A 25000-nucleotide genomic window follows, 5' to 3' on the forward strand; every position below is an offset into this window, starting at 1 on the left:
GAGATAGAGGGCTGGAGGAGGCAGAGAGGGGCATGATGGGAAATGATATGACAAATATATACAGCGCATATTCCTATTCTGACTGTGAGAGAAAGAGAGAGAGAGAGAGAGAGAGAGAGAGAAAGAGAGAGAGAGAGAGAGAATGACAGAAGAAATGAAGAAGCAAAGAAAGAGAAAAAAGTGCTTCTGCTCACCTTGGCCTTCAATTTAGAAAATCTGTGTGTGTGTGTCTGTGTCTGTGTGTGTGTGTGTGTGTGTGTGTGTTTTAGGTCATGGTTTCTGTCTTCAGTTTGTGTTTAATTTCATCAGTCTGTCAAATGTTTTCAGGTAGAAAAAGATTGAGAAATAAGACAAGAAAGATGAACTAAAGAAAGTGAAGGAAAAAAGAAAAATATGGAAGGAGCGAAAGTCTGAAAGAAATAAAGAACAAGAGGAGACGACAGAGCGAAGGAATGAAAGACGTCAGAAGACAGAAACATACGTGAGGATGAGAGATGGTGATGAAAGAGAAGAGTGAAAGACAAAGACTAAAGGAAAAGGACAGAGAGGTTTCCAAACAGCGTCCAACGTCAGGACCACCGGCCGACGTGCCCTTGAGCAACACACCGAACCCTCTGCACACACCGCAACAATAAAAGCACGACTCTGAGTTTCTGCATCCTTTAATCTGCTTCGCCGATATTGTTTCCCCACTTAATCATGGCGCCTCCAAACTAAAAAAATCAAATTGCGAGTTAATGAGGTGCTGATGGTATTATTTCACAGCTGGGTGCTCGTGTGCAGCGGCTGACGCTGCGCGCCGACCTGTTAATACAACAAATTAGGAGTCGAGCTCGTGTTCTAACCCCACGGCAAATCGCAGGAGGTGGCTCAATGTTCGGCTCGAGGACGTGCTGATGGACGCTCTGGGGCTTTTCAGCTCCTGTCATACAGAAGTGTTTGCTGTGGAACTTCATGTAGAAAACATGTTTTCTGAGCTGCATGTTTAATCTGAACTGGCCAGACTTCATAGAGATTTCGGCCTTTTATGAGTTTCCTCCCTGATCACTGCGACTCAGCGTGTTTCTGGCGTCCTGTTATTTCAAAGGACCGAAGGGGAGACAGGTTTTCTTAGCTCTGAGCAACACGAGCTAAACGCTATCTGTGGAAAATATCTTTCTAAGCTACAAAGTGGGGCTCCAGCAGAGAACTTTTCTTGGGGGCGAGCCAAGAACATGTTGGTGGTGAATATGGGACTGTGCTTAGGTGACAAAAAGTAGTGCAGAAAAACTACGATTTTTGTAGAAAATCATGGAAGAAGGCCGCTTTGCCTCTGAAAGCGTTTAAAAACCTGACGTAACGCCGATCGTGTCAGCTGACTGTTGTCGTCATTCGACAGTCGTTTGTTTTGTCTCCACAGGAATGAAATGACTGAATGTTCCCACATTCTCCTCAAGAAAATAAGACTTTTTTAATCTTTTTCTGTGACTACAAACAGTGAATAAAGCTCATTTAAGCTCAGACTTTAATCTTATAAATTGGATTATGACATCTTTCACTGTGTGTTTTAGGAGCTCAGATGATCAGGTGACCTCAGACTCCAACCAGATGAAGTTCTGTTAATTAGTCGGCGATGTTCGTGAACCTGCTCGAGTTTGATCCTTCTTATGAATGATGCCTCATATTTCGTATTTGCTGATGTCGAGAAAATAGATTTGACATTTTGTCTTTTTTCGGTTTGTGTGTTGTAACACAGGCTCGTTTCAAAGGGAGAGAAAATGAGGAAACCGATGAAACCGTCTGTCATTGTTTTTAAGTGAATATTCCTCAATGCTGGATTAGACGAGCAGCAGAGGAGAAGGTGTTAAGATGGCTAATGGTGCAGTGACACACACACACACACACACACACACACACACACACGTCTGAGGAAGGTGAGGTTTTTAAAAATGAAGGCCAGAACAGAAAAAGCAGACGGTTTCTGTTTGAAAATGTCACCAATCCATCAATCTGATAGCTAAAGGCCAGTCTTCTCATTACACTGTGTGTGTGTGTGTGTGTGTGTGTGTGTGTGTGTGCGCTGCTAGAAAAGGCTGCTGACCCAGCGAAGGCAGCACACACACACACACACACACACACACACACACACACACACACACACACACACACACACACACACACAGAGCTAAGTAGTGTATTTTAATGAGCTTCTGGCTGGTTATCTATACTTCATCTTCAACAGGTCTGATGACTTGGTCACTCTCGCTCTGTGTGTGTGTGTGTGTGTGTGTGTGTGTGTGTGTGTGTGTGTGTGTGTGTGTGTTATCCCTGTATTAACCAGCGTGAACAGCAGCTTCATGGCTCATGTTGCCACACTGGTTAAAACTTTAGTTTTCTTTTTTCAACTTGGATTTTTAATTTCGGAGCTTTTGCTAACGATCAGGTTTAGTTTCTTTGCAACAGAAGAGGAAGAGAAATATATGAATATATGACACCACCAGATGGTACTTTTATTTTAGAAGAGAATCTGCATCTTGTGGTAAATGTACCTTCACATGGGGTCTGAAGCCACGTTCAATCATGCGCTCTCTCTCTCTCTCTCTCCACCCCCCCCCCGCAGGTGCACCACTCTTCATTACGACTCTGATCTTCCTCCAACCTCCATCATCATCACCTTCCACAACGAGGCCAGATCCACCCTACTGCGCACCATCAGGAGGTAAGAGACACACACACACACACACACACACACACATTAGACAATGTGGCTCAATGGTGAAACTTTTGAAAAAAATCCATCTTGTATTTTGTTATTTGGGTTTTTTTATTTTCATTAAGGTTCATCAAACTTAAATTTGAAGAGCTGGCTTTGTGTTTTCATCATCTTGTAACACTTCAAGAGACGAAAGCAGTATTTCTGTTCATTTAATTTGTTTAATCATTTATTTATCATTTATTTAATCATTTATTTCCATCAGGTCTGATTTGTTTCTGTACAGAAGTGAAACACTTTGATCAAACTTGTATCTTCACAAACTTCTTCCAAAAGTTACAGTGGAGATGCAGCAATAGTACAGCAGAATAACAACCTACACACACGCACACACACACACACACACACACACACACACACACACACACACACACACATTTAATCTCCTGACCCTCAATCTCTGAACCATCGTTCTGTCTTTCAGTTTGATGATATCAGCAGGTTGCTGTACACATATACAATACACGCACGCACGCACGCACGCACGCACGCACACACACACACACACACACACACACACACACACACACACACACACACACAGCAACACTTACATACAGCGAGCCAGAGCCAAAGGGAGCAGAGGGGCTCAGGGAGACAGATTGTCTTTTAATTGGTTGAAAACTGCAGAGCTTTGAGAAGGACTGAAGGGGAGGACACACACACACAAAATCACACACAGAGACACACAAAATCACACGCTCACACACACAGACGTAAAAACACACTGACACACTCATTCACACAAAACACACAGTGTCCTCTGTGATAGTAAGGAGACCGTCCCTGCTGACTGACTGGTATAATGAGCTGAACCCAGGCCAAATCCTGGAGGTGTGTGCGTGTGTGCGTGGGTGTGTGCATGTGTGTGTGTATTGGTTGCTGGTGGTGACTTGGAGCTGGAGTTTTTATTTGGAGTTTGTGAGTTCTGAACATTTGATCTCAGCAGGATCCTCTGAGGCTTCTGTATCTCTGCGAACTTTATTTGACGCCGATCGTCCTCCATGTTTGTCACCTGTCGTCACGTCTGTTACACGCCCTGATTGACATGAAACATAAAACGAACCTCTCGCTCTGCACTTCTGAACGCAGTAAATGATAAATGTGTGTCCACAGGCTTCCCAGTCTTTCCAGTTAAAGCTGCTTATTTAGTGCCAGCGAAGTTGAATCTTTGGAATCTCGTTTGCACTCAGGTGCACATAAGAAGGGAACGGAAGCAGGTGCACGAAGGTGTGTGTGTGTGTGTGTGTGTCGAATGGATCGGATCAGTTTCACGTCTCCTCTTGATATTTGACTGTTTCGAGCTCCATTTCTGCTTTTACTTCTGAGTAAAGGAGCAGCAGGTTGGTACACAGTGTCCAGTTAAAGAGAAATGCTTCACCTGGCGTCTGTGCAGGCTGACTGACGACCAAATTCAGTTTACAAGCGCTCGCTTGACATTTACAGCGTTTTCACGCGTCGGTGAATCAGAAGACGACAGCTGACAACAGCAACAGCCAACCGAGAGCAAGTCGTGATGTAATGAGTAATGAGACGCTGAGTGTGGAGCAACCCGTCTGTTTCGTGGAGTTTGCAAATGTTGAAAAGCCGAGCAGTTATTTGTGTTTTAGACGACGTTTCTTCTGCTTGAGTAGAAAAGAGTGAACTCGCTGCTTCATGGGTGGTTCTTAAAGTCCGCAGAGGTCAGAGGTCACAGGTCCGGTGGGCTGGATCTGAGCTTCACGTGGCTTCAGGAAGGATGGACCGTCGTGTGGTTTTGCAGGTTTTGGCCCATTAACTGCAAATTGTGTGTAATTTACATTACTGCTGACCCAAAGCAAGCCATCAATTCTTCCATTGATTTTCCGACCTGCAGGCAGCCACTGGTTTTAGTGCAGTACACTTAAAGTACAACTTGTACTTGTACCTTTATTTATTTATTTTTGAACTTATGATCTGATGGTGCTGCAGTTTGAGGAGACGACCGGCTGTCTGCTTAAAATCATTGCCTTCGCCTGCATGGATGCTGCATGTCGCGATAAACACACACAGACAGAACAGACAACCTGCACTCGGCTGTAATTTGCATGAAAACAGCGGCTCTGGAGTCTCGCATGGGCCAAAAATGTGATGCGAACGTGACCCAGAGCCTGGAGTCCATTACTTGGCTTTCAGCTGTGTTATTGACACGGTGTTTTGTTATGAGTGCAGTGATTTCAAATAGAAATGTTTGCATTTTTTGGTGTAAACCTGCATCATACACACACCCTTCCTCTGCGTGGTTTCTGCAGATCGCTCTCAAACACCTCCGAGTTTTCAACAAGCACATGAATGCATCAGAAACAAATGTGTTTTGAAGAAAAGAAAGAAGCAACCTGCTAATACAGACGGCTAATGTCCCCGTTGTCAGAGAGGCTGCTGTTACTGATTAACCTGCACAACAACCAACAGCAGAGGTGGTGTCAGACTGTGCTAATGTGAAGCAAAGTGCTGAGAAAAAGCCTCCGTCATCGCTCTTCATGGCTGAATACTTCTGAAAAACGTCAATCTGCTTATTCTCCAATCTTCACTGGATCATAGCCAAAAAGTTTACAAGAGATTTTTGTTCTGAAACTTTTCTAAGAGGCTTTGAAAGATGTTTAGTCGGAGACAGCAAAAAATTGCAATCTAATTTCAAGCGTCGGTTTTCAAGCAGAAAAAACAACTTGAATAGCCAGATAATAGCTGGATAAGTTTTCTTTTTACTATCTGCAATCACGCTGTGCTGCGGGGACTCTGAAAACACTGAGAGTGTACTGAATGCCTACAATTACATTAGAAAGGGCTGTAATTTGGGAGTTTTGTGCGCTTTGGGGCTCGACGATATGCAGGCCGAACTTTAATAAGTTTGATTTCTGAGACAATGATGGGCACTTTGAAAGCTTCTCATCTCATGATCAAAGAGTTGCTTTCTGAGGGAGAGCCGGCTTGTCGATATTTAATCAAGCTCTGATCCGAAAATTGATCTCATCTTCTCCGACTCCGCCGGGCGAGAGATAAGCAGGCGAGGACGAGGAGAGAAAGAGCGGCGAGAGAGAAGAGAGACGTGGCGCTTTTGAGGACATATTGGTTTTAATGGGTTTAGTTTGTTTTGACTCTGCGTGTGTGTGTGTGTGTGTGTGTGTGTGTGTGTGTGTGTGTGAAACAGCCTCCTGAGCTGCAAAGCTTCCATTATTATGGGAGAAAGAGGTGGAGGGAGAGGTCTCTCCCTCTCTCAGCACCAGCTCAGCACTTTCTGATTCAGTGGAGCTAAAAACGCACCGTTCAGAGTCCGGATGACTTCCTCTACAGCTGATCACTCAGGATTTATTAGGAGGAGGTCATTAGGCAGATTGATGGTCGCAGCTTTCTCCTGCAAGTTCACTGTTTTATCTGAGAGCCGCCGCGTCGCACCCGGCTCGTCTTCCTTTCTGTCTCAGTGTTTCTACCTTCAGGGTGCTAATCAGAGCAAATGTGTTGTAGAGCTGAAACATTTTCACTGATTCTTCACAGATTTTGTCCAGTGGGCTGAAAAACATGTGCAAACGTGTGCAGCTTCAGCTGTAATGTTGGACAATATTAGACAGGATTTAGAGGATTCTGATCTGACGGACCGTCAGTGAGTCTGTCTGTGGCGCTCAGTGCCTGTATGAGGCATCAGATTATCACTGAGGAGCTCACACACACGGTCTCCGCTGAATAAACGTCATCAGGCGGTAATGAGCGAGATGTGCAGCGATAAGACTGAATTTGATGTGGACAAACTGGCCTTTTGACCCCAGGCTGGGGCTGGTGCACGGCGCTGTAGATCAGCAGTGATGAGACAGTGTTTACTGGCTGCAGATATACGACATAATGCATCAGAGCTAGTTAGACAGAAGTGAACGCAGTGAGCGGCTGAATCAGGACTTCCTCAGCCTCTTTGGATCTGCTGGGAAAGGTTTTCTGTCAGAGCCAGAAAGATTTAACGCGCCCTGGAAATGGTGCAGCGTGTAGTTTTAAAAGGCTAAATCTGAGTTTTTAAGAGCTGATGTTCCTGCTACATGTTTTTAAAATGTCTTGATGTCTTCAGGAATAAATAGGGAGTTTTTTTTTTTGTTTTTTTTTTAAATAACGGATGTTTCATTCTTATGGTATAATTCACTCGTTTTCCTGTCAGAGGTCTTGATAGAGAAATTCGTTCTGGAGTAAGATGGAGGGATATGGATGAGTGGAAACACTGGTGGATGCAGGGGTGGAGAGAGAGGAGTGATGAATTACTCCAGCCAGGTGGAGGATGGAAGAACTGGCTGTCAGCGAACCAATCAGGCAGAGAGAGAAGAGAAAAGAGGGAGGGAACCGAGCGGAGGTACGAGCAGAGAAAGATGGAAAGCTGCAGAGAGGATAAAAAGCAGCAAACGTACCCAGAGCAGAGGGTAACACTGCAGGAACAGTAGAAGCTAATCTGACTCCTCACCTGTAGTGAATGAAGTTAGAGAAAAGCAATCTGGCCTCTGATTTACAGTCAGAGTAAAAACAACACACCCGCAGACATGAAGGAGCGAGGGCAGAGTGTTTTCACAGTGACCAGCAGAGCAGAAGATGTCTCGCTCACAACAGCTGAAAGCATCACTCCTCAGGTGTAAATAAATCCATAAATCCAGCAGCAGAGAGGCAAGACCATCTGAAACCTGTAATCGAGGTTCTGTGGCTGCGTCACGCGTTCAGACAGAGCACCGAACTGTCAGCCAATGAGATGCTTTCAAACCGGAGACTGGTCCTGCAGTCCTGTCTGAGGCAGCTCAGCCAGAGACAGCAGACTGTTAACACTGGCTTCACTGCTAATTCAACAAATCAGCTGTCAGCATGCAGAACAGAGACTAACGGAGCTAAAGCTTCTTCTGGATGTGTTCTCATGTCTTCATCATTTGTTTGCAAGTCGCAGTTAAGTCTTGACACTGAGAGGAACCGAGTCGAAACCATCCACCTGTCTCACATTTAGCCAGCCTGATGCTACAGTTAGTGAGCGAGTTGACTCTCCGTCCATCTGTCCGTTCTTCAAACTGGACCCTGTCCCAGCATGCACTTGGCAAGAAACAGGGTGAACGGTGGACAGATCGCTGGTCTTTGCCAACGGACGGGACACGAATCGACCGAACGTATCAGCCATTAATTGAACAGGGAGAATCCTGCCTGTTAACCGCTGATGAGGTGGAGTCGCTGATGATCCCGTCACCTTCCCGAGCCGCCGCCAAAGGGCCGAGGAGCTAAACATGGCCGACGGCAGGCTGTGACATGACTTGTTGTTTCCACTCAGGTCTTTGAAGAACTCTGCATTTTGATAGCAGCTTTTATCCAAATTGCCGAGCTCACGCAAGCCGAGCGTGGCTTTCTCCTGCGGGAATTGAACCATTCACCCCGGCGGTCTGCACGACTGTGGCGCCCATTTCGCATCAGCGCCGCAGCCGCGGAGAGTCGGGGTGAAATTCCCACCGGGGGCCACACATGCAGCTCTAAAAATGCACGCTCTCAAGGCACTTTGGATGAAAGCGCTCTCCAAATGGCAGCTGTAGGTAATGAAAATTTTTCAAAAAATTCCCCCTAAAATTGATATATAGAGTGTTGGAAATGAGCGGCGCAGATATAGAGCTGCTATTCTGTGGCAGCCGACTGCGGTATTGTCAGCGGTGATAATATTTTCTGTGAGCTGGAGATAGCTTCTCCCTCAGCACGCCTGAGGGGAGGTTAAGCCTCAAAGCTACTGGCCTGTGAACCAGAGAATGGGAACTCCTGTGTGTGTGTGTGTGTGTGTGTGTGTGTGTGTGTGTGTGTGTGTGTGTGTGTGTGTGTGTGTGTGAGTGTGAGAGAGAGAAAGAGGGAGAGGCAGGGAGGTGGTGAAAGAGAGGAGAGGAGGTGGAGAGAGAAAGAAAAAGAGAATGAAAAGAGATTGTATCCATCCATCTGTGCATGTCTGCCTCACTATACGACGGACGGACGGACGGATGATGAATGTATGGATGGAGGGATGGATGGATGGATGGATGATAGAGGGGTGGATGGATGGAGGGATGGATGGATGGATGATGAATATATGGATGTAGGGATGGATGGAGGGATGGATGGATGGATGATGAATATATGGATGGAGGGATGGATGGGTGGAGGGATGGAGGGATGGATGGAGGGATGGAGGGATGATGGAGTGATGGATGGATGGATGGAGGGATGGAGGGATGATGGAGTGATGGATGGATGCATCCAGTGGAGGATTTAATGGGACCTAATGAGATAAATACACTCTTGACTTTCTACTTGATTACCTAATTTCTCCTCTAATCCCTCCCTCCATCTCTCTTTCTTGTGTTCTTGCCCCACACCTTTCCTCCCCTTCCTCCTCCTCCTCTTCCCTTCTTCTCATCCATCAATCCGTTCATCCATCTTTCCTGATTGCTCCTCGACTCCACGGAGAGAGCGAAGGAGTTACAATCAGGGTTATTTGTCTCCCTTACTAGCCTGCCATCTCTCTCTCTCTCTCTCTCTCTCTCTCTCTCTCTCTGTCTCCTCCTTATTATCCCTCACTCTTTCATCTCCCCCCACCTCCCCCTCCCTCCCTGCATTCATCATCCCTCCTGACGGGGTCCGGTGCCTCAGAGACTCATAGTTTAGCCCCACACCTCCTCCTCCTACATTATGGGCTTCAGCTCCCTCCGTCCCTCGCTCCCTTCTTCACTTTCTCCTCTCTGCCTTCACTCCTCCAGGTTGCTCCCCTCTCTCCTTCCACCTCTCTGTCTGTGCTCCCTTTCCAGTTTTCTTTTCTCTAACCGGGAAGACGGTCTTTTCCTTTTCTTCCTCCTCTCCATCCCCAACACTCCTTCTCCCCCCTCTTCCTCCCTTTTCCTTCCTCCTGTTTTCCTCTCCTTTCCTCCCTCTGTCTTTCTTTCCATAATCTCCCCCTCCATCTGTCACCCCCCTTTCTCCTCCATCATTCTTTTATTGCCTCCAACTATCCCTGGCATCTCTTCGTCCTCTTCCCTCCCCGTTTCTTTCACCTCCTTTTATTCCGTCTCCTTCCGTCTCATTTGCTCTGTTCTGCTTTACTTCCCTCCTTTCCTTCTCCTTACTTTCATTTTTTCCTTTTTTCTTTCTTTTTTGCTTCATTTCTTCCATCTTTACTCCTCCACCCCCTGACCTAACCTTCCTCCTCTCTTCTTCCTTCTCCCTCCTGCCATCTGTCTCTCCTCTCATTCGTCCTCCCTCTGTTACCTGCCCCCCCGTGTCTTCCCTCCCTCCTTGGCCTCATCCAGAGGGGATGATGAACACAGAGGTTATTGAAGAGTCGAAATAATGAAATAAAGCGGAGCAGAAACCAACCCAGAACAAAACACATTTTCTTATTTTCTTCCAGTAAAAGTTATGAATTTTTTATGTTTCAATCTCCCTCTTTAATGAAACACTTTTTTAGAGGCGACACGTCATACATTTTCATAACAGGAATTTGGGCTGACATTTTCAATATGTTGTTTCATATGGCGTGCAGTGGGTACATAATGGATTCATGAGCAGCTGAGCGTGTGTGTGTGTGTGTGTGCGTAGGCTGGCATTTACTCATCAGCCCTCTGTGTGTGTCACATGCATTAATGCTTGTTTGAGACTAATATTTTCCTTCTGTCTCTCCAGTGTTTTGAACAGAACTCCGGTTCATCTCATCCATGAGATCATTCTGGTGGATGACTTCAGTGATGACGGTGAGCTGCAGCTGGACACGCATGTGCACGCAGGCACGCACACACACACATGCACACACGCACACACCTCGTGTTTCCATCACTACTTTTTGGGACATATCATAGAGTTACATTCATTTCTTGGAGTCTAAAATTCAATGATTGAAGTTGTGTGGACTTGCGTTTTGTCCTCATAAGGAAGGTGAGTCCCCACAACATGACTAATGCGCACACACACACACACACACACACACACATTCCAGGTCTCTTCCAGGTCAGAGATAACAGAGATGAGACCTACATAACAGGTCAGAGGGATGAATGTGTCCACAGCAGCTGGGTCCACAGTTTCAGGATTACAATGAAGATGAAAAGAGACCTCCATTCTGGGTCATGGGGGACACCGATGAGCTGCGCATGAACAGTGTGTCTCGCCTGCAGCTATGTCCGCTCTGTCCCCAGAGAGACACAAACGAACAAACTGAAAACAGTGAGACGGACATGATTTGACTGTTTGGATTCTTCTGATGGAGGCCGTGGTGAAGGTTGTTCTTCATTATCAACACATCCAACGAGAAGATCAAAGCCAGCTGTTAGCTGATCCACTGACAGGTATTCTGTGTGTGTGTGTGTGTGTGTGTGTGTGTGTGTGTGTGTGTGTGTGTTTTCAAGGTAAAAACACTTTGTTTCGAACACTAACTGTCACATCACAAAGCAGACCAGCCTATGAAGACACACAGCTGAGCTAAACGTCATGTCTCTAACCCTCTAACACCAGTTTCGGGTCTCTTGGCTGGTTCCTCGTCTTTTGTCTCAGGCTTCACTTCTTGTCGTCGGTGAAACACACAAACACGGACGTGAACTCGATAGAAAAAGAAACTTAAACCCTCCTTTGCAGCAGCGAGGAGGAAACATGAACACCAATTATTCCAGCCTGGCAAGACCAACTTTGCAGAACATGTGCTGTGAAAGAACTACCCGACTCTCCAGGTCCTATTATCAAAGACACCTGCTGAGCCAACCTGACAACCAATCAGGACCAATGGTGCCGCGCGAACATGTGCAGGAGTGAGAGTCCTTGTGATGAAGGTTAAATAGTGCCAGATTTAGACTCTGAAGGAAGGATCCAGGCAGACGAGGAAGCAGCAGAGATGCAGTCAGCAGAGGATGGAACATGTGCAGGTGATCAGCAGCAGCCTGCGCACTTTGAACGCATCACCCTGCAACTGAATGTGAAGGCTGAGCCGGAAAGCACACAACTTCCCTTCATCTCCTCCCACGCAGCAGTGTGTCATTTAACAGCGTTCATACCTCGCCTTTGGCTGTAATCCTAATTTCTTGCAGTGATTTATTTTGGGATATTTGACCGAGCATGAATCGTTTTGTTTTTTTTTTCTGTTTCTTTGACGTCCTGCTGCACGTCAGCAGAGGGTTTCTGCCTCTCTTGATCTCTGGTATCAGTGTTGCTGCTATGAGGGATGTACAGATTTCTGTCCGAGTGGCTCGCAGCCTTTTGGAAGGTCAAGAAAATCGATTGAAGAAATTGGGAATAAATGCACGTTTCCATCCACGTCTGTTGTGATAAGTGGGAGTCAGATGAACCAATGAGGAAGGAGCGTCTGAGTCTGTTTTCGTGGCCCATCGCTGCATTTCTTTACTGTGTGCTCATCCTTATTTTGGCCTTGTGAGCTCGGGGACTCAGACTCCGTCTCGCTCAGATTTGTTCCAGATATTGTTGTAATGAATAACTGAAATATTGACGTTGAGAGTCGTGACTGAACTTTTAGTTTTGGGAGAAAACTAGATTTTGAATCCCAGTCAAAAAATAGCTTTTCTGATGTATTAACCCTCAGAACAGGTCAAAACGCTTCTGTTTTTGTTTTCTCGTCTTTCTTCATGAAGAGTTTGCGGCGTCCATTCTGGTTCAAAGGGCTCTGATGGAGGTTTTCAGTCATTCAGGGCCTCTAAACCTTTACAGAGTGCGACTCCAGGCTTTTCTTTTGTTGTTTTCATTTGAAGGAGCCGTCGCAGCACGAGTCAGAGTCCTGAAGAACTCGTGCCAGCAGCGTTTGTGTGTCGTGTGTTTGCACCTTTGTGCTGCAGTCCTTCACAAGCTGTCATCAGATTTATTCATTTCTTCGTATTGTTTCAGAATTACAAAGAGTGATTGCAGCTTTCAGAAATGTTGGATTTGTACTGAACCTCATGTTGATGTTGTGAACAGGCCACTGTTGTTCCTAAACATGTATTCAGCATTAATTTGACTGGTGTAAATGACTCACATCCCAGCGGGTCTGTTTTTCTCCTCTTTCCTTTTCTTTTTTCTTTTGACACTTTCCACCAGAGTATTATTTGAACATGCATCACAGCAGACAGTTATATTTAAAATAATGCATTAATGCAACTCAAAAATTCAGCGGGGAGCGCGCAGCCGGCTGAGCAGCAGCTAAACAAATGTCTGAGCTGTCGAACTGAAAGCTTCGCATCGCCGTCCTGCTGCAGAGCTTTTCAACGAGCTGCTAATTTCCCTCCAGAGTCAAGAAATAATCAGGATTTATTACACAGCGCTCAATATTCTGTTTGCTTCTTTTAGATATTACTCAGGGTTTGACTTCATTGTTCCTGTCGTTTCTTTCAGAAAGTGACTGCCAGCTTCTCATCAAACTGCCCAAAGTCAAATGTATCCGCAACAGCAAGAGAGAAGGTGAGGCAACAGTCGTGTGTGTGCGTCTTTAATTACCCATGATGCTTGTGTGTGTGCATACATGTGTGTTTCATGTAGCTGCACACACCTCTGGCCTTTTCATCCCTTTTGCCTAAACATATCTCCATATAAAGCCACACTCGCAGACGGACGGACGGACGGACAAACGGACGGGCGGCGAGTAAAGAGAAATTGATTCATTCATCTTTGGCTACATATGGAGCCGCAGAACTGAAATGACCTGAAGTGAATCGAAGTGACAGGAGCTGCTGCTGAAACGGAGCCCAGAGAGGCAGAGAGAGACGCAGACCGTCGTGAAAGAAATGCTGCTGAAGGGAGGATGTCGTCCGTGAAGTCAAACCAAATGTACCGCCATTTCAAAAGCTCGTCCACAACCTGAGATTTGACGCCTTCCTTTGTGAGACGCCAGAAAATCTGCGTAAAATCAACAGAATACATAAATAACATGGCAAAATCATCAGTGACAACCAGAGGAGAGCGGAGAGTTAATGCCTCAATCACACTAAATATGGATGTTAATACAGTCATGCGTCATGGGCATGCTCATCATCTCTCTGTATAATCCATTCAGAGCTGCCTCCATGCTCTTAAATATAGAATACAAATGAATGCTGAACACAAATTAACATGACAGCTCGATAATGTGACGGGGTCGTGAGCATTTTGGGAAGGAAATGCGCCATGAGAGGCCAGAAATGGTTCCTGCTCTTCCACTGCAGGCGACTCTGGATGCATGCACAAGAGTTTCAAGGAGCCGAAGCCGGTTTTTGATGCTCAGGACTCACAGGAAGCTCCACCCTGACGGGAAACAGGCATGTGGACGATTTCACATCACGGTGGAAGGTTAATGACAGGAACAGAACCAAGTGATCGACTGCAGGTGGAAGATAACAAAACCTCTGAGGTTTTAGTGTTTTAGTTCAGCAATATTCATCACTCTTTGGAGGCAGGCTATGGCCACTCCAGTGAGCAACACACTTACTCATTGGTAGCTTTGAATCCATTTTTCTAATTTGATGGAGTTTTTATCATATTTAGTGAATTTGTCCTTGTGTTTTCCTACCTGTCAGTTCTGTGTGTGAGCTGAACAAACCCAGTGTTCACGCACATCTCTGGCTCCGTAAATGGAAAGTGAAGCCACTCAACACAGTGCTGCTCTTCCTCTTTCGAGTCGTTGCCCACGAGGAGCGCAGCAGCGAGGCACAATCACAAATCTTACTTTGCCAACTTTGTGTTCAAATAGTTTACTTGCCACAGCAGACCGCACATTGTTTCCATGTCGTTACCTGTATAACTCCACCTGAGACGCTCTGGATTTAGCCCTGCTGTTAGCGGGATGGATTTGGGATGTTGTTCAGGGTTAAGGGGTTAAGGGTTAAGGCATCTGTGCTGAGGGACTCGTGAGGCAATGAGCTGCAGGTGAAACCAGGCGAGGGGGATGAGAGCTGGCCAGGTCGTGACGGCTGCAGCACCTGACGGAGCGCTGAAGAGAGGTGGGATTTGATTGGCTGTTGAGCTCAAATATCAACAATCTGTCTCCAGAATCCTCCACCTTTAAGATCAGAAATCCGTTTCTTCCCTACCTGAAGCAGCTCCTGAGTGTCGCCTCCGCCTCCGACTGCAGGGAAATGTTTGACGGGGATACAAAGAAACACGAAAAGCCGCTATCTCTCTGAAAGCTGCGAGTTACACCTGAAACGTAAGATTAACTCCCGGAGCAGGCGTCACACGGCTCCACGCTCTCACAGCGCTGTAATTACAGCAGCCTGTTCGTGCGGCTCGTTCGTCCCCTGAAAACCACACGAGCTGCTGTTTACGCAGCGCAGAAACACAGACGCGTGAAGCCCGCTCGCCTCACAGCTCTGCCTGTCCACGCCCAACCTCTTCACCCGAGCGCCATCCTCCAGGACGCTTCAGACGGCGTCCTCAGCACAGCTCTCCTGGAGGGAGACAGACAGACATTTACAGACGTGTCATTGCTGTTATTTGGAGTTGGAGCAGCATCTTCCTCGCTGTGGCAAACTAAAGTGGAAAACACTGAGGAGCCTCTTCTGAGAGGCTGCTCAGAAAAATACGAGTCTACATGTCGTCCCTGAAGGATGTCATTGTAGCACAGTCACGCTGATCTCACGCGCACACACGCACACACACACACTCACACACACACACAGGGTTCATCAGTTTGTTCATGCCTACAATCCTTCTGACTTGATTGTCTTTTAATGCCCATAAAAACACACCAGGCTGAAACGCCATGTCTTCAGTGACATACACACACAATCACACGACACACACACGAGGATCCGACAGGCGCGCCCGCTCCATTCTGAACTCTGATTCGTCCCCACAAACATACAAAAGTACAGTAGCACACACACACACACACACAGCTGTGATAGGTAGAGCCTGTCAGGAGTTATCAGCGTGCATTAACACTCGTACAAAGTCAGCCTGCCCCGCATTGTGTGTGTGTGTGTGTGTGTGTGTGTGTGTGTGTGTGTGTGTGTGTGTGTGTGTGTGTGTGTGGGTGTGTGTATTTGAGTTAATGGGTGTCCACTTGTGTGAGTGTGTATCTGTGTGCCTGCTTGTATGTGGGTCCAGTTTGTGCGTGTGTTTGTGTGCGTGCGTGTGTGTGTGTGTCCATCCATCCAGAAAATAAAGCCTTATTGAGGATGAAATGGGATTTTTAATTGGCTGAGCCTCGGCCTAACAGAGCAGCGTGAAACTTCACGGCCCCTCGTACAATGTCACGACACACACTCACAACAGACCCACACACCGGCGCGGTGACACACACAACAAGACTGCACACTCAGCCCTGCACATGCATACACACACGCAGAGTAGGCCTCCATGTCAGGGAGTATTGATTAGACCATTTAGTCCAAATAGAAGAGAACAGCGGCCCCCATCAGGGAGACCTCCCTAACAGGCCCATTTAAACACACACACACACACACACACACACACACACACACAGAACACACACAACACACACTCTGTCTCTCTGCCTTTCTGCAGCACAACCACAATCAGCAGACACACACATTTCTCTTCCTGACACTAACCTTCACTCCCTTCCTCTCTCTCAGCCACACACACACACACACACACACACACACACACACACACACACACACACACCTTTGCTCTAACACACACACATGCTGGATGTGATGGGCCTTTTAAAAGGTTGTGTCCATGTCTGACAGGGCCTCTAAGAGCCTCGCATCGATTTTCCCCTTTGCTGACTGACTGAGGGCGAGCGAGAGTAAAAGAGAGAGAGAGACGGGCTGTCAATAGGCAGAGCAAGGCACTAACAATGCAAGGTTAGGGGTTCGATTCCCCTCCTGTATCTAAGTATTCTGTCCTGGATGTCTGCGTGTGTGGGAGGAGGATGGAGGAGTGTGTGTGTGTGTGTGTGTGTGTGTGTGTGTGTGTGTGTGTGTGTGTGTGTAACAGATAGTCACAGCTCGTGAATGTGAAAGTTGAACATACACCGTCTTATCTGATCTGCCGCCCTGAAAAGAATCAATTTCAGTCGGCGAAGTGGAGGATTTCACGTCAGCCCAGAGGAGCGCTGAAGGCCACACGAGGCCGCGTGTTCGATTCCAGCCGCGTCCGAGCGCACGCACCGCAGAGACGCCTCGCGGTTTGATGCCAAAGCACCGTATGTGTGTGTGCACGTGGTGCATCTGAGGCATTTACATCACGACTTTTACATTGCACGAGTCGTTTCTGTTCGGTGTCCGGTCAGATCAGGTCATGTGATCAGAAACGTTACAGGTGTTTCCTCTGTGAGTCCACAGGGACGGACACTCATGTTTCTGTGTGTGCCTCAGGTCTGATCAGGTCCAGAGTTCGAGGGGCCGATGCCTCGAGGGCCGGGGTCCTCACCTTCCTGGACAGCCACTGTGAGGTCAACAAGGACTGGCTGCCCCCCCTGCTGCAGAGGATCAAACAGGTAGACCACAGTCCACCTGCCTGACTCCAGACTACTAAATCTACTTTCCACAGGTCTAACCTTGAAGACCAGTCTGTGTGTGTGTTTAGAAGCATCGAGTGTCCGTGTGTGCGTGTGCGTGTGTGTCTGTGTGTGTGTGTGTGTGTGTGTCTGTGTGTGTGTGTGTGCGTGTGCGTGTGTCTGTGTGTGTGTGTGCGTGTGCGTGCGTGTGGTGACTCCAGTGGTCGAGGTGAAATAGCGCCATGGGAGAAAATAGCTGTCGGTCTGATTGCCTCTCATTAAGAAATAAGTGCTGCACTCTCTCCTTCACCCCGCTCCTCTGTTTGTCGCTCCTCTTCCTCTTCTCTTCCTCTCACCTCCTCTTCTCCTCGTGTCACTTTTACCACTTGTCAGTTCCGTTCTCTCTTTACACCTCCCTTTCCTCCTTTTTATCACCTTATTTGACTGCTCTCCTTGAACCTCTTCTCCTCTTTTTCCCATTTCCTCCTGTCCTCACCTCTCCTTTCATGTCCTCATCGCTCTCCTCACCTCTCTTCCATTCTTCTCCAACCTTCTCTCTGCACCTCCTTTCACCTCCGCCTGTTCTCCTTCATTACTGCTGTCTGGCTGCTGTCTATTTGCTTCCACTTATCCTCCTTCCTTGCCTCCTCCTTCCACCTAATCTCATCCTCTCTGCTCCTCTCTCCAGATGTCACTGCCTCCGTTCTCCTCTTTTCTTCTCCCCTCCCCCCTTGACTCCTCTCATCTCCTCCCTCTCTCTTCACACCTCCTCTCTTATTGTCTCCCACGTTTCCTCACCTGTCCTCTGCTCTCTTTACGCCTCTCCCTTCCTTTCTTCCTCTCCTGCATCCATCTCTGTCCTCTCCTACCCTCTCTTTACACCTCCTCGCACCTTTTCATCACCATATTCGACTCCTCTCCTGTCCTCCCACCTTCTGTCCTATTTTTCTTTCCATTTCTTTCAGCTGTCTCCTCCTTCTCCCAGTCAACGCTTGTGTTTGCTCATTTTAAAGACTTCTGATCTCCATCTATAGAGCAGCGATCAATAAGCAAAACCACCACACACCATCATCCATATTCATCCTCACGGTTTGAGTGTGTGTTTGTGTGTTTTTGTGCGTGTGTGTGAGTGTGTGCGTGTGTGTAGGAGAGTCATCTGTCACTGTCTGTCCAGTCACTTTACAGTCATATATTTAGATTTAAATGTATGAGGTATTGATCCAGGTACACACACACACACACACACACACACACACACACACACACACACCACCATAAAGTTCTCTTCCCCTCAAAATAACTGTCTGTCTCGCTGATGGAGGGCTGAAGTTCAGCCCAGCTTCCAGCCTCCACTTGCTTTCGTTGCTCACGGTGTTTTCATACAGAGGCTTTGTTTTTTCATTCAAATTAAACTTTATTGTTCATATCCTAAATGTCACGTGATGCTGCGACGGCACTTTCATGTCTGAGTCTGGTGGAACACGATGCTGTCGAACAAACTAATCATCGTTTAACTGTTTGTTCTCACACAGATGCAAATAAAAGGTCTCAACCAGTGAGAACACGTTAAAAAACTGAGTGTGTAGTGATTGATTCATAGAGAGGGATGTCAGGTGTCCATCATCATCGTCATCATCATCATCATCAGTGAGTAAGTGATGTTTTTGATAAAATGATAAAAATAAAGTCTGAGGGTGATCGAGATTAATTTTCAACACACACGAACCAGTTAGAGCGTCACAGAAATGACTTTAATTCACATGTTAAACATTAAACGCACTGATGAGAAACTTGTCAATAGACCCACTGCAGACACTCGGCAGCTGACAGAGAGGAGGTCCTATCATCCAGACAGTCAGCTGTTTCTGGGTGAATGTTACTGATCAAAAGGAAGCTAAAGGAAGCGTTCATGTTTCATCAGGAGCGTCGTGTTGTGCTGAAACTGTTAGCTGATGATTAGCCTCACCGTCAGTAATCAATACAAACCCACATAATTAGACTATAAACGGTTAATCAAAGCAGTAACTAACAGGATGCATTACTGTCAGCAGCTCTGGAAACTGAATATTACTGAATGCTGAATACAGATAAGTGGCAGGTCAGGTCTCACTGCGACTCATAAACTAGTCAGCTAACACTGCAGGATTACGCTTGTAAACTGTAAATCAGGCGTGTGCTAATACTCACACACACAGTGTTCAGCTACTTGTTCTTATCACATGAGCTTAATTGTTGGCTTAAGATAAAAGATGCCATCTCAGAAATGATAAAAAGGTTTTGAGGACAAACTCAGAGCAGCCTGAAATGATGAAACTCAGTGTAGAGTGCAGCTTAAAGGCACCTGTGCTCCCTTTGCACCTGCTGAATCATGACTGTGTGGTAATGGCGCTGTGGTCGCACTGCAGGATGTTCAGTAAAGAACTCTGTAATCCAGCACGAGCGCCAGTGACACGCGTGAAGGATGCTCACGATGATGGCGGTGATGATGCAGGATGCTTTCGGGGTCAGCTCCCCTCTCGGCTCGGTCATCAAATATCCTCATTTCAAATCAGGTGGGGGAAAAAAAGAAGAAATGGCTGAAATTAAGAAAGTGCTCCCCAGTGATTTGAAAATAACACTCATCCAATTACAACAGTAATGTCGCGAATGCTTCACCCCGAGTGCTGCGCTGTCATTACCGCAGCAGCCATTAAAGCAGAGGCAGTGCTTTGTAATGTGGCTGGAGCTGCGGAGGGATGCAGCCGGCGTCCCCTTGCACTGACCCTGCGGCTAATGGTCCAGAACCGCTCCACCTGCTCCGTAATATCACTGGCTGAAGACGCATCCAGCCGTTTGGCCAAACTAATAGAGGGACGCTCCGTGATTTAACAGGGACCTCAAGTCTGGCATGCTTTTGTGTGTGTGTGTGTGTGTGTGTGTGTGTGTGTGTGTGTGTGTGTGTTTTGTACTTTTATCCTTGTAAAGAGCAAATGGTGCCATCAAGGTAGAAATATGAGGGAAATCAAGTGCAGACTTTTTGCCAGTTCTCACTTTTACAAGGATTTAGGACTCTATTTATGGGTTAAGGAGGCAATAACTAAGCTAAATCCATAAGAGTCTTATGGCCTTATGGAAGATTAAACAGTACAGAGTGATATGAGCAAAAATAAGTCATTTTCTGGCAGTGATAGCTGTCAGTATTTTTATATTTCCTCACTTGTGTACATCCTGTGTGACGTCTGTGAATCTGTGGGCTTGAGTTTTCGGAAACAAGAGCGCAGTTAGATCCAGCAGCCGCGAGTGTGAAGCATCACTTTTGAATCTACTTAAATGTGCACTTATCCACATACATAAGTAAGCCACTTAACACAGCAGCCTCTTCATCCTTTACCCGCTGATGTGGTTTGATCTTGTAAATAGTAATTTATTCAGACACTAAGGAGCCTAAGTAAATGCACTCTGCCGTGTTTTGTTGTAGTAGTTAAAGGAAACATTTTGGGAAATTTGCTTATTTGCTTTCTGTCTGTGCAGATGTCATGTCTGCACATTAAGTGTGGAGTTTATCTGCTCTTGAAGTCTGGGGTCTGAATCAAAGCAAGATTCCAGTTTAACCAGTTGGAAGCATGCGTAACATAAACAACGTGTTTATTTGAATGCACAGGGAGAAAAATGTGCATTTATTATTCATCCAGCTCATCTGTTCGCTTGTTTTTCCACCAAAAGCAGTGTAAAGTTCATCCAGAGCGTTTAGTGGGACCTGCCGTCAGGTGTCCTTGACACGTCCGTCTCGACCTCGTCTCGTCCTCAACGCTAATAAAATGAAAAGCCTCTCAGAAGAAAAGACTTTGAATGCTGCCAGCGTCCTCGTCTGCTTACATTTCTTGCCTCCGTTCAGCCATTTATTCATTTTTTCAGCTGCTTCTTGATGAATTCTCATTTCATTTCGGTATTTCTTATTTTCATAAGGCTCCACAGTCTGACATTAATGCCGGCAAAGTGAATGAAATGGGGCTGAATGGAGGCGGGCGGAGGTAGAGGTCACTCTCACCTCGCTGAACGCTCTGTGTGCACGGCTGGTGCCGAATGGCTGAAATTCCTTTTAATGTGCTGGAATATAATGACCTTGGAATATATAATAATATACGGCCTGTTCCACACACACACACACACACACACAGACTGAAAACTAAGTCACAGTGGACTTTGATGGTCTGCACACGGGAACACATTCACCCTCCGGACTCTTTGTAACCCTTCATGAACGCCTGTGTGTGTGTGTGTTCTGTGTGTGTGTGTGCAGGACCCGACGCGTGTGGTCAGCCCGGTCATTGACATCATCAACATGGACACCTTTGCCTACGTGGCGGCCTCCGCTGATCTGCGTGGAGGTATGGGAACACTCTCTCCACACTCCACCTACATCTGCACTCTGAGAGGTAGAAGTGGCTCAGAGGCACCTTTAGGCGTCTGTTGACGACAGAGAGAAACCCCGAAGCTTCCTGCTGGATGAAGGAGTCCTTCAGGAAGAGCTCGTGAACCTGCGCGCTCGACTGTGAACCACTTTTGAGGTGTTTGTTTCCGGCAATGACTCTCGAGGTGCTTGTTGGACCTCAGAGGGACCCTGGGTAGTCCTTCACCAGTGAGCTGAGAGGAATCTGAACAGCTGGATTCATCCCAAACTGACCTGGACTGATTTAAAATGCTGAATGTAGAATGAGGTTTTGTTGAATACCAGCGTCGGTGTTGGTGGATGGATGTCAGACTGTAAGAACACCTGGGACTAAAATAAGTCCAGACTTTATTGTTCTGTCCAAACTGCGGCACAGTGCACTTCACAAACGCACTGGAACGCTGTCAAAACCAACGAACAGAAAACATTTCATGTCCGTCCACACCTTGAAGTGCTCCACCTGTCACTCACCTGTCGCTGTCTGGGGAGCAAATGAACTTAGAAAAGGGTGGATGCCAGAAATAGCTTCTCCGTCTGTGCAGGCAAATCAGGCAGTGCGTTTAAAAGTCGGATCCGTACCGGCTCACGCTCCTCGTCGTGCCGGAGGTTGACGATGTCGAGCAGAGAGTCCGAGGAGCTCGACAAGGTTCTGCAGTCACAGACGACCTGAAAGCCGATGTCCTGATGACGGACCAGAGCGCAGCACAGCTGTTCCTCCATCACTCTGCCGAGAGCCTGGTGCTCGTCCGCTCTTTCCATTAAGACCGTCTTATTCCAATCTTCTGCTCTTGGGAACAGCGATCCGCCAATCAATGCTGATAATAGCCCTGTCCACGGCTCTCTCTATCTCTGTGTCCGCCTCCCTCGCACACACACACTCAGAGGAATCGATGGCGATAGTTGGGCTCACAATGGACATTTTAATTATAGATGAATCTGTCGCTCATAACGTAAAAAAGATGGTTGTAAGATGGACTCACACACACACACACACACACACACACACACGTTGGGGGATGGGAGTGCTGTGGCAGCAACTCCTCGGCCTGCTGGACTGCCTTATCAGCAGGCACACACGCCAACGCACACATGCACACGCACACACACGTTCACTTGCTCCACACACGCTGCCACAGCTGGATTATTACCAAAAAAAAGCAAATGATAATTCACAGGACAGAAATCAAACACAGAATCACAACAGATAAATGATGAATTTGACAGTCAAGTTTGGTTTGGATGTAAATTCCTCCATCTTTTAGCGCGTATCTGAATGCAGTAAAACTCTGGTGCAGTACAGTATTTCTGTATATCCAGTATAACGTGTACTTGTTCTCTCTCAGGTTTCGATTGGAGTCTCCATTTTAAGTGGGAGCAGCTGTCATCTGAACAGAGAGCTCGTCGGACCGACCCGACCCAGCCAATCAAGTAACGCACACACACACACACACACACACACACGATATGATGCCAGCACACACAGACGTACAACAGAGACCCCAGGAGCTCATTAAGAAAGTGCAAACAAGTAGAAAACCAGAGAGGAGGAGGTGGAGTAGAGGAGGAGAGCAGGAGCGAGGGAGGAACCCACAGGAAAACTGGACAAAAGGACAAGCTGACATGACAGAATCAGCCTCTCTTCTTTCATTTAACCTGAAACCTCCAGCTGGTTTCTACCACACGAAGTTCCTCCTTCTCCAGCTCGCCGAACAAGTTTTCCTCAGAAAGTTCAAGAAACACAGAAAAAGTTGGCAGAAAAGGTTTGACGTGGGCGTTTAACCCTGGTCTTCACTTCCCATTTTCAAGCTCGAGTGGAGAGTTTTAATTGCTGCTAAATGTGGTCTGAGTGTGTGTGTGTGTGTGTGTGTGTGTGTGTGTAGACGGACTGTACAGGGAGGATGTCTACATGTAAGATTAAGTTCTTTATTTATCATTTGCACAACAATCAGACTCAAACTAAATCTAAGAGATCACACAAGAATCATGACTGATGAGAAAAAAAGACGTGAATATTGTTTTATCAAAGACGTTCATTTAAATCAGTTGACAGTTTCTTTCATTATAAAATATTCCTCTGCATGTCGTATGTCCAAAACGTGTTTTTCCATATAAAATATAAAGTGTTAGAAAGTGTTTTGAAGTGTCTTTAATGGAGCCCTGCAGTTTTAAACTGAACGGGTCTGTTCAGGGATTCACTCCATGTTATTGTTGTTCAAGGCCATCGTCATCATCAACACAACATCTGCACACACAGAACGCAAACCGTCCATTTCTTCGACTGCATATGAGATTTATACCTTTTGGCTTCTTAACGGACTTCTTAATTAACTGAAGTTTCTGTCTGTGTGTTTTCAGTGTGTCAGCATGTCTGAACACACTTTACAGGCACTGATGGTCAGTCAGGTAGTGAAGTGCTCCAGAGATAAATGTACCAATCTGATTTGTCATTATTTGTAGAATTTTGAGGTTTCAAAGTTAAATCTGATCGTGTAGGTCCATGTATCAGTCATGACATGATGAAACGTACTAACAGAGCTACACTCTGTCAGTGTATCCAAAGGCTCCAGCATGTGATCTGATTACAAAGCATGAAAGTAGAATTAACTGTGAACATGATAAATACCTCTGCACTCCTCCGAGGCCGAGCTGTCGGTCAGCAGTCAGTCAGTCAGTCAGAAACGCTGGTTTGACCCGTTACCCTGGGCGACGACCCCCCCCCCCGGGCTGCAGTGAAAGACTTCACTTACTGAAAGTTTACAGAAAAGCATATCATCAGTGCCTGACAAATGGTTTGCTTTGGAGAGATGAACAAACAAACAAAGGAAGGCAGAGGAGCCAAAGCCTCACACACACACACACACACACACACACACACACACTCACACACAGTTATAAATAATAAATCTTGGCACTGTTGCAAGTCAGATTGGTGGCAGGAACCCAGATTCACCGCTGTGCCAACTTGAGACTGTCTGACTTACTGCTTGTGTTTCTGAGTGGAGGCAGAGTGTTAAACACGTACAGATGGACGGCTGGCGGTGTGTGTGTGTGTGTGTGTGTGTGTGTGTGTGTGTGTGTGTGTGTGTGTGCGTGCGTGCGTGCGTGCGTGCGTGCGTGTGTGTGTGTGTGTGCGTGCGTGTGTGCGTGTCATGGAGATGTGCAGCTCGTTTATTACGATGGTCTGTCTCCACCTGCGTGTCGTGTGCTGCCTCTGCCTGTGGCGTCCACCTCCGGCCTGACCCGAACCGTCACAGCTCTCATGCACTCTGTGACTGTCGCTGTCAAATTAACGGAGCAGAAGTGTGAAGTTTCCAGCTCTGTACCAGGCCACCGCCATGACTCAGGATCATGATGAAATGTCCAGACTTGTAAAAGCCGGTCTTGTGGTGTTAGAGCTGCTGTGCAGTGTTTTAGTGGATCGGTCCTCACA

At 46.7% G+C, this 25000-nt stretch overlaps 1 protein-coding gene across 1 annotated transcript in view; it reads left to right on the forward strand.

Annotated features, from left to right (window-relative positions):
• Positions 1–25000, forward strand: part of galnt14 (UDP-N-acetyl-alpha-D-galactosamine:polypeptide N-acetylgalactosaminyltransferase 14 (GalNAc-T14)) — a 120523-nt gene that overhangs the window by 76384 nt on the left and 19139 nt on the right. Inside the window, exons 3-8 of the mRNA XM_076756124.1 lie at positions 2600–2698; positions 10406–10473; positions 13091–13156; positions 17020–17141; positions 21421–21508; positions 22914–22998. Coding sequence (XP_076612239.1) covers positions 2600–2698; positions 10406–10473; positions 13091–13156; positions 17020–17141; positions 21421–21508; positions 22914–22998 — 528 coding nt within the window. The remainder of the gene's footprint in view (positions 1–2599; positions 2699–10405; positions 10474–13090; positions 13157–17019; positions 17142–21420; positions 21509–22913; positions 22999–25000) is intronic.

Source organism: Chaetodon auriga, chromosome 18 (genome assembly GCF_051107435.1).
Source record: "Chaetodon auriga isolate fChaAug3 chromosome 18, fChaAug3.hap1, whole genome shotgun sequence".
Classification (NCBI taxonomy): domain Eukaryota; kingdom Metazoa; phylum Chordata; class Actinopteri; order Chaetodontiformes; family Chaetodontidae; genus Chaetodon; species Chaetodon auriga.